At 44.2% G+C, this 10,116-nt stretch overlaps 1 protein-coding gene across 1 annotated transcript; it reads left to right on the top strand.

Annotated features, from left to right (window-relative positions):
- The first annotated feature begins 2,082 nt into the window (after positions 1-2,082).
- Positions 2,083-9,977, top strand: elk1 (ETS transcription factor ELK1). The gene is made up of 10 exons (XM_079558426.1): positions 2,083-2,834; positions 4,787-5,001; positions 5,141-5,554; positions 5,939-6,070; positions 6,181-6,567; positions 6,647-6,821; positions 6,894-7,027; positions 7,151-7,234; positions 7,967-8,068; positions 9,510-9,977. Exons 1-10 carry the CDS (start codon positions 2,810-2,812, stop codon positions 9,606-9,608), a joined length of 1,767 nt encoding a protein of 588 aa, XP_079414552.1. The 5' UTR covers positions 2,083-2,809; the 3' UTR covers positions 9,609-9,977.
- The last annotated feature ends 139 nt before the right edge of the window (positions 9,978-10,116 follow it).

Genomic DNA, 10,116 nt, shown 5'->3' with positions numbered 1-10,116 from the left:
TAATCCTTAAAGTTAACCCCTTAACTCCCACCTGAACCGAGCACATTTTCTCCAGTTTGGCTTTACCCCAATCCAAAAGCTTCTGGAAAAAAGCTGTGAAAATGGCAATAAAACAATGATGGAAATGTGACAAAAAAGTGAGAAAACATTGACAAAAAAGTGACAAAAAATTACGAAAAAATGACAAAAATGTGACAAAATGTGACAAAAAAAATTACAAAAAAATGATTAAAAAAATGATTAAAAATGGACGAAAAAATTGACGAAAAAATTACAAAAATGTGCTAAAAAAAATTACAAAAAAGTTACAAAAATGAGTTGAACACCCAACAAAAAAATGTTGGGGAAAAAATCTGATGACGTGAGGAAAAAGATCCTCTCGGTTCAGGCGGGAGTTAAGAGGTTAACCATTTCCCTAGCTGGCCCTAACCTTCATTTGTGTCATGATATCTCACGTTTTCACAGCAGACCGTCCCTCCGGAGCAGACGATCTAGCACTAACCAATTCAGAACCGATTTGCAAATGTGGACAGAAAAAATGACAGGAGGACACGCGGCGCTGGGGCAAATTTGTTTTGAAAACGTTTGGCGGAAGTCACGTAGTGTCACGCCGAGGTTGACCCAGTGGGGGGGTCCGCCCCCTTCACTCTGAAATGAGTACGTGCTAGTGGCAGGCCGTGATATTGCAGCCAGCAGCCCAAAAAGCCCTTTTTGTCATAGACACTCATGTAAAAGGAGCAGCCTGTAAAATGGTCCACAGGGCATCTGGAGTTTCAGACTGAGGCAAATATATTTCTTTAAAATTACTATTTTTAGGACATGGACTTTTTTTCTTCGTAAAAAAATTGTAAAGCATCAAAAATACATTTTTAAAAGTGTTCTAATGACGTGACGTCACCAGGGCCGCAGACGTGCGCGAGCGTGTGCGTGATGACTCATGAACGAGCAGAGTTATCCCTCGTGTGATTTAGCGGCTGAAGTCTGAGCAAAACAAATGAACGGACTGGACTAAAAACAAGGATAAACGCGAAATAACAAACATCTCAAGTAAGTTTAGCCAAAAACTAAATACGAAATGTATGATGAATATAGCATGTGTTTATAGCATTGGATTATGGTTAATAAGAAACAACTAGTCTACATGTTATTAAACTCATTTCTGAAAATTAAATAATGGCACTAATAACCTGTAACTGTTTTATTAATTAAAAAAATACTAGCAGCATTTAATGTACTTATGTACTTACACCATTATTTGTGTAATTAGAATGAAACACAAAAAAATGCATGATTTCTGCATCTGTCCTGGATCCAGTACAGTACAGTACAGATAAATGCTATGTAAAAAACAATTTATCACATTTTACCAATGAAAATGTAATATAAAACACTTTTGCAGTGCTCATTCTTTGTATTTCAGCCAAACAATTCTAGTTGTGATGTTATACTAGCAAATACAGTGAAGTAACAACTCGATTTTTATCAATTCTATCACAATATCAAGACTTCCAGCACTTACGAAACTTCCCAGAAAAGTGACCGAGCGGAAGTTCATGAGCGCGGCTACGTACGTCCGAAGGGCCGCTAAGCGCCCGGTTGTTCAAAGAGCGGGCTAAACTAGCTTTTTAAGCCCCGCACTGACAAACTAACCCCCAAAGTCATCGTAGCATGGTAGCTTATTCGCCTGAAATGGCCTTAAAAAAACATTTTGTGTTTAAAGAACGATGATATTAAGAGATTTGACTTTTTGCGTAATGGCGTCCGCTCCGCTCTGAAGCTTCGTCGGCAGCCGTGCGCGCTCACGCTGCTTTCACCCACTTGGGCCGTAGGGAGCATAGATACAGGTGACGCGTCATACGGGTACTTTGGGCCGCAATGGCGGACGAAACTGGTTTCATGCGCCACTGAGCACCCCTATGTAAAGAGATAGGAGCTGGGACAGCATGCCTTATCCAGTTTATAATAGATCCATGGGTTGACCTGACAGTGACAAAAAGTAGTGAGGGGGCGTTCGACCAAACAAACAGGAAGAAACTGTAAAAATAAGCCCCGCGGAAACCCCTTGTGCAAAAAAAAAAAAAAAATGCGGGACACACAGGGCCTTTTTTTTAAGCGATCCTAGAGGACTTTACGCAAGTGTTCTCCGGTACGCAGTCAGCGCGGTTTGACGCAGAAGAAGAAGAAGGCGGAGGGCTAGGCTAACACATTTAGCATAACACAACAAGCTTCGCGACCAAACCAGCAACAAAAAAAAGCACTTACGGATCTTCCCTGGAATGAAACGAGCGTCAACCTGTGGATTCAGCCGATCTGAACGCGAAAGGGAAGCGCTGAAAAGCATGCATGAGTCGCAGATAGTTTCATCACCACCAGCGACTGTCAACTGGGGCTCCAGACACAAGCCAAGATGTAACGCAAAAGATGAAGATTTTATTGCAAACATGCATTAAAATGGTCTTGTGAGGACGCGTAAAGGGAGACATTCGCCTTGTGTTTCTGATTTCTGCTTGGAGACGCTGACTTGAGTAGAGAGGCAACTTGAGGCTTGTTTGATGTGACTTTTGGATGAGCGTTATTAACATGGAGCCAGCGGAGGACGCCTTACATAACACCCTCACCTCGGCAGAGAAGCTGCTCAGCGTGGCCTCGACCGCCGCAACAGCTCAGCTCTGACGGCTCAAGGCCCCAGACGAAAAAGCACCGAAAAAAAACAGGCGGAGGAAGCACAGCGCATCCGGGAAGCGAGGAAATGCAGCGGGAGTGAGGCTCGGAGGCACTAGCGGTAGACCGAAGGACAACGGGGCTGAAGATGGAGTCCAACCCGCTGATAAACTGTAAGGATTGTGCATTCAACAGGTGTGAGGCTGCGGTGAAGGGCGCACTGGGAGGAGCAGGCTGAGGGGATGGTTAAAAAGATTCCCATGAATGTGACAGGGGCCAGGCTCAGAATCCAGCAGAATGAGAAGCTATTATAACTTTGTACATTCATAATGTGTTGGGGGGACTGGGAGCATGTTCATCATCCACGTCTTTCTTGGCCAAAATGATGAAGGAAAGTTCAGAAGATGTGTGTGACTGACTTGCTCCCCAGTGAAATGAGTGAGATGAGCTCTTATGATTTGCCTCCATTTCACTTATTGATGACTTCTGACAGCAAAGCAGTTTTGGACCAGTGGTGTCAGTTTCACGGTCTCTTTAGAAAGAGAAAAGTTTGTCATCAAGTTCCACACAAAGAAAGCAAAGAAGGGAAAAACTTTCCCAATCGCTTTATATACTATTAAAAGCCTGTTTGAATATCTTGGACTTTCCTTTTCAGAAATGTTGAGCATGAAAATGTTCCAAGTCTATAATGTGCTGTCGAGACAGTGATGTCAGTTTGGTTGTTTAGTCGGAGGTAGGAACAAAACATTTCAAATCATTCATTCATTAAAATGCATATTCACCTTTTGAAAACGACACGTCATCAGCTTCTGTCAGAGTCTCGTGACTGATGTGAGAGAAGTGAGGCGGTTGCCATGGAGACAGTGATGCTCTGCGGCTGAAATGGGTCCGGAGTCAGATGTGTCGGTCCTGAATTGACTGATTCAAGGACTGTCCTGAGCTAAGAGGGTCAGGTGACCGAGGAGACTTGAGGATGCTTCTGAGATGTGTGACTGCTGTGTCAGAGAGCTGCCTATTGTGACTGCTCTAATGGATCTGACTACTATTTTAAGATTATTTTTGGAGGCAGTGAGAGTACTCCTAGTTCACACCCTGGAGGTTCCTTGGCCCTTTCTGTCTGGACTGTTTTCCTGTGGCCTCAATCCATATAATGACAAGCAAAGCAATTTGCTTTATATAACTGTACATGTAGCTAAAGTTTTCCATGTGGTCTACAGTACCAGGTTTTTTGGGCAGAGGCCAGTGTCACTGTATTGTTTGGCATTTAAAAAAAAATCATGTCCACTGTCTCCAACTTGAAGCTGTTCATTAATTAACCATTTTATATGTCTCCAACAATAGCGATCTGTAAGATGTTATGGTGTTGTCTGAAACCCAGCAATACAGTCTAACATTGTATTCAAAAGTGCATGGGCCTCAGTCTGTGTGAGGCAGGGAACCAGATGTTTAATTTTCTGTGAATGCAATAACAGCGAATGTGACATTACATATTGATGGCAGTGTTTGCTATTAGTATCTTGACTGAATTCAGTTTGGACCGTAAAGTGCACTCCTTCAAAGGTCTGTGACTGTGAGAGCATAGTGTGAGTGTGTGATGGTGGTCCTCAGTGATGGCGATGAGAGGTCGTCATGGTGATGGTTGCTGTGGAGCTGGAGGTCAGAGTGTCATTAATGTTTCACACTGCACATTGTGATGTTAATGAGGCCCACCTTATGTCTTTGTTTACCCATGAAAGGACGTGCATGTGAAGATGTAAAGTAACTTAAAAATGCTGAAGATAATACCTCTCAGAAGGACTCTTTATGCTTACTTTATGTAGTCCAGTAGAAAAAGGTGCAAGCGACTGTAGTTTAACTTAAACAGCGCTCATACCTATAACATGCACATTGTCATTTGACCTTTATTTAACCAGGAATCAGAAAAGCCCCGGGTCCATGTCGCCCAATCAGTATTTTAATATTTATCACATATGATCAATTGTGGATCATGAACTCAGCTCTAGACAAGGGCTGCATGTAGACTTGAATTAGTCACTTTTAGATAGGACTTTAGAACACACTTTTTTTGTTCTAATTAGCCCCTTCAATCCTCAGAGTTATTTACAAGTTTCTTCTTCTGCTGTAGCGATGGACCCGTCGATCACTCTATGGCAGTTCTTGCTCCACTTACTGGAGGACCAAAGCCAGCGCCACCTGATCTCATGGACTGGTTGTGGGGCTGATGGAGAGTTCAAACTGCTGGACGCAGAGGAGGTGGCACGACTGTGGGGCCTCCGGAAAAATAAGAACAACATGAACTACGACAAGCTGAGCCGGGCTCTGCGCTATTACTACGATAAGGTACTTTTACTTGTACTACATGTACTGAATCTATTACTACTAGCTAATGCTGCTACTGCTGCTGCTAAAGCTTGGACTAAACAAGTTCTCAACCAGGGTTTAATTTATAATCCTAACCTATTAATGTTTGTACTCTCAGAACATCATTAAGAAAGTGAGTGGGCAGAAGTTTGTGTACAAGTTTGTTAGTCAGATCGACCCCTCGGCCAATGACTCGTCTCGGACCGGTGTGGAGGAGAAGCAGGACAACGCCGACCCCAATGGCCAAGCAAAAGGCCTGGCGGGCACGACGGCAACCTGTCAATCAAAGGGCTTACCACAGCGGTCTTCGTTTCCTCCCATTTCCCAAAAGAGCTCCTCTCGGAACGATTACATGAAGTCCGGCCTTTACTCCACCTTCACCATACAGTCACTGCAGAACACGCCCGCCCAGCTCTTCAGTCAGCCAATCAAATCAGACCGACCCAACCAGCTGCCAATCAAGGCGGAGCAGCACGCCATGCAGCAACTCCCCCCTGAACAAGTCCCCAAGGTGGAGAGAACCCCACGAGAGGTGAAAAATCTATTGTTTATTTGGTCAGGAATGAACACACATGTAAGCCACGTCAGATTGTAAGCCTTTGTTTTTATCTGTCGTCCTGCGCTTAATCCTGATCACAGAGGGGACCCTATTATATATGTTTTAGTGGTGTGGGAAACCAAAGAAGCTTATGTAGACAAGGGGAGAACATGCCAGGTTCTGGGATTTTACACTCTTACCCCCCACCTTAACAGAGCACATTTTCTCCAGTTCTTTTTTTGAAGAAGCTTTTAGATTTGGGTGATATCAAACTGGAGAACCTGGGTTTGGTTCCGATGGGGGTTAAGAGATTAAAGTACGAATCACAGATGTTTTGTTATTCCTCTTCAAGACGCCAACAGATTTCTTCATCCTTAGGTCTGCGTGATGCCCGAGTCCCGTCCGGCGTCTGTAGGGGGTGCTGTGGACTCTGGTCTACAGGTGATCGTCACGCAGCCCTCTCCGTGTCCCACGCCCGCCCTCAGCCCCCAGAGCAACGGGTTATCACAGGTCAGTGTAAAACAAGGGCACATCTTGACAAAAAATGACAAGACTAGGATTCAGACCAGTGCAAATAGACTAAAAATGGACTAAACCTGATAACATCTCTCCCCACTCAGCCGCCAGCACTGGAGCCCCCTCAAATCTTCCTCACAAGTGTGGGGGACTCGTTGACCTCCCTGCTGTCCCTCGGGCCCTCACCGGTGGCTTCTGGATCTGTGTCCCACCCTTCAGAGGACTACAGTTCTGCCCCCACTCCCCAGCCCCTCTTCCTCATCATCAACCCGTCCCCACAGACCCAGAACCAAGGTGCACTCCCGCAGAACCAGGGTCCAGTTTCTCAGACCCATCACTCCCACAGCCTTACCCAGGGACAGGGGCAGGCCGCTGGGCAGGCCCTAAGACAGCCACCCCCTCTCCCCTCCATCGTGGTTAAGGAGGACGGTGTCGGGGGCCCGGCAGAGGGACTTCTGGAGATGGTGGCTCTGGAGGAGAAGCGCATGGAAGTGAGTGGTGGTGGGAAATAAACATATTCCCAGAATCCGATTTGACGATAAAACTATTGCCTCATGCCGTGTGAATTGCACTGATTACTTCCCGTTTGACCAGGTTCCTCAGTTGATCTGCGACTCCACTGAACCAGAACCACCTTTAACTATTGTGGAGCCTACGCCTACATCTACTTTGGAATCTGCGGTCAGAAGTCAACAGACAGGAGGGGCAGGATCAGAGGAGACTTCCATAGTCGCAGGAGCTACTGGTGAGTGAAAGGGGGGCCCTTTAGGGCTTATCACCGCATCCTCATAGTTGCATCTTTTTCCTTATTTTTCAGACCCAGCTGTTTCTGTACCCTCCTCTACTTCGACAGTCTCCGTGTCAACGACGTCAGACAGTGCTCCCTCCAGACCAAAGAAACCAAGAGGACTAGAGCTGCCCACACTGCCACCGGGACTGTCTCTGGACAAGGTCTGCACGAACACCCGCAGTAACAAAATGTTTTGATTTAGCCCTGACATTAGATTTACCTCTGGCTTCGTTGATTGGTTAGTTCTTGTTTGAATGATTTAACTTTCTTATCCTATTTTTCAGGTGAATGCAGCAGTGAACAGTTTACTGGCTCCAGGATCTGGCACCAACACTCTGACCCCAACTGTCCTCACCTCACATGCACTGGTAATATAATCAGTATAGTACTGATTTATATGGACGACACTATAACAAAGTTCAACTGTTAGATACAGGAAGCATTGGTAAGGATTTTAGCTGGATGGAACCAGCATTGGTTTAAAGCAGGGATCTCCAACCAGTAGCTCGGGAACTACCAGTAGCTCTCCAGGCCTTTCTAGGTAGCTCGCCAAAGACTTTCTACATCTCTATACGCATGATAACTCAAATTTTATATGCATTTTTAGTTTGTTCTGAACATGCTGAACACAATCTGCAAACAGTTTTGTCAATATTGTAATGTACAGTGTAAGAACTAAATTCAAGTTATTTTCTTTGAAACGCTTGGCTACTAATTCTCCAGGTCTCCAAAGTAGAATTTTACATAAATGTTTTTGAAGCACAAGTAGCTCTCCGACGTTCTTGTTGTGTAAAAGTAGCTCGCCGTGTAGAAAAGGTTGGAGACTCCTGGTTTAGAGTATGTCCCATTTTATTTTATTTTTTATTTATTTTTATAATTAGCTGTGATTAGCCTTTTTTTATGGAGGTTTCATTGGCTTCATCGATGTTCCGTGTTTTGCATGCAGTAAAATGCTCCTGACTAAGCGGGACCCAGGCAATGGCTATGATCCATAGCTCCATAGCATTTCTAAAAGGAAGGTGTGCAGTGCAGTGTAGTGTGTATTGTTTCAATGTAACTGTCAAACAGGATTTCTGTTAGTATCTCTTCTTGTTCTTCAGACTCCAGTGCTGCTGACCCCAAGTCCACTGCCGTCCACAATCCACTTTTGGAGCACACTCAGCCCTATTGCCCCTCGCTCTCCCGCAAAGCTCTCCTTTCAGGTAAACACTACGACTGCTCCTTTCTGACCAGTGTGTGCAACAATGACTAGGCTTCATGCTGCTCCACCGACAGAGCCTGTTCCTTAAAAGGGCAAAAAGGTGAGAGGCTCCTCTGCCCTTGTTGGGTGGGCAGACCGACTGCAAGCCTCAAAAAAGACACATCATGGGTTACAACATTGCAAAAATAAGAAACTCTGCAGCCAGGCTTTTAAGCAGTGCTAGGGACGTGCAAAGTCTTCATTGGAATCAGTTTATAAAGTGTCTTTTGGAGTCACAGCTGGTCACCAGGGGGTGGTTTTTCAGCAATGTCAGCTCTCGACCATGAGGACCAAAGAGAAGTGCTTCCCTCGCCCATTCGGTAATAACAACAATGGAAGCCTGCTAATCTGTGCAGGAAAAAGAGTTGGACCATAGACAGGATTAGAATACATTTGTCTCTAGACTGTAAAACTCTGAGGAGAGAGGAATTTCATAGAATCCTCCATATGATCTTTGAGTGTGTGTGGCGTGAGTGCGAAATAAAGAGCGAGACTAAATACAAATACATTTGTGAAACATGTGTAAATGAAACTAAACACATGTATGTTTTTGATGAGAATGTAGCATTCTGGTTATTAGCAAAATCAATGAAAATCTACTGTAAAGTAGCCCATGTTGGGTTTTAAAAGCTACTCAAGATTGTCAGTGGGGTTTCCCATTTATATCTATAAGATGGAACTGTTGTCAATGTGTGTCCAAGTGTAATGCAACATTATGCTCTGTATCTGGTATGTTATCTCCTCATAGTCAATGGACTCCTTGCACTAGCTAAATAAAAAACATATCTACTAATTCTGTTGCTAATGCACTCCTGTTTATGTAGAAACGGTGGTCAGGTGGAGGTTGTGTACCTTGTAGCGTAAGGACCTTGTTCTCTGTAAATCTGGAACAGAACTGGGTCTCTGTGGTTCTGGCTCTCCTCCTGATGCTCCATCTGTTCTTCCACCCACAGCCTCCACTTCCAACCTGCTCATGATTTCTTTTTATTTGGTTGTTCTACAATCTCTGTAATATTGCTTTCGTAGTATACCCCACAGTGAATCCTCTGGCCACTCTAACGCTAATACTCACACCAACTTCATGTTCCTCTATTATTACATCCGTCTCTTTTTAGTCTTCCTTCAGGCCTCTTGCTTCCATCTGGCAGCTCTAACCTCTGCATCCTTTTACCCATATGTTCACAATCCCTCCTGTGTGCATGTCCAAAGCAACCCATCTTCTTTTCTTAATCACTGTTACATTGTTGACAATCCCTACTGTAGGATGAAGGAAGTATTGTAGAGCTTTGTTTCCCGTAGACGTAGGTTTTTAGGCAAATTTGCTACAGTGGACACGATTTGTTTTATTATACAGTGTGTGAATCTTGTTGAGTGACATTTTCCCTTTTTTTTCTTTCTCTTAGTTCCCGACTAATGGCAGTAACCAGATCCACATCCCGGCTCTGAGCGTGGATGGTCTGTCCACTCCAGTGGTGCTCTCCCCTGGCCCTCACAAATCCTGAATCTATGCCCGCACACAAGGCTTCCCTCTGGGCATGTGTGGACCACCATGTTGCTTTCCATGATCTCCACTCTGGAGAGCATCTCTTCCCACAAATGCTGACTCTTGTTATCTGGAGCTCCGTGGACTCTATATAATTTAGCTTTCTGAAGATGATCTTTGGAGGAAGTTGGAATATTTCCGCTGGGATAACGCAATTCTGATCACAAGTACACCAGAATTACTTAGAGAAATTTATTGAAAACTGGAAAAAGCTGCATTTTTTTTGTGGAAATCTGAGCTAAAATCTGACTATTTTCTAACAGATTTTATGCAAAAGAAATGAGACTGTTTCAAAGGAAGAGTGGACTCTTGCCGGACGTTTAGTTTGTTTGTGTGTTTGTTTTTTTCGGAAGAGAGGTTTTGAGATTTTGGAGTTGACGTCCGACTGTTTACAGCATTATCCTTCTCAAGTTGCGTTGAGAAAAAAAAAAAAAAAAACACTTTTGAGAAAACTTTCTGAGCCATTT

This window comes from Gobius niger (assembly GCF_951799975.1).
Source record: "Gobius niger genome assembly, chromosome: 6".
NCBI classification, from domain to species: Eukaryota; Metazoa; Chordata; class Actinopteri; order Gobiiformes; family Gobiidae; genus Gobius; species Gobius niger.
This window is presented reverse-complemented; position numbering and strand designations above follow the sequence as displayed.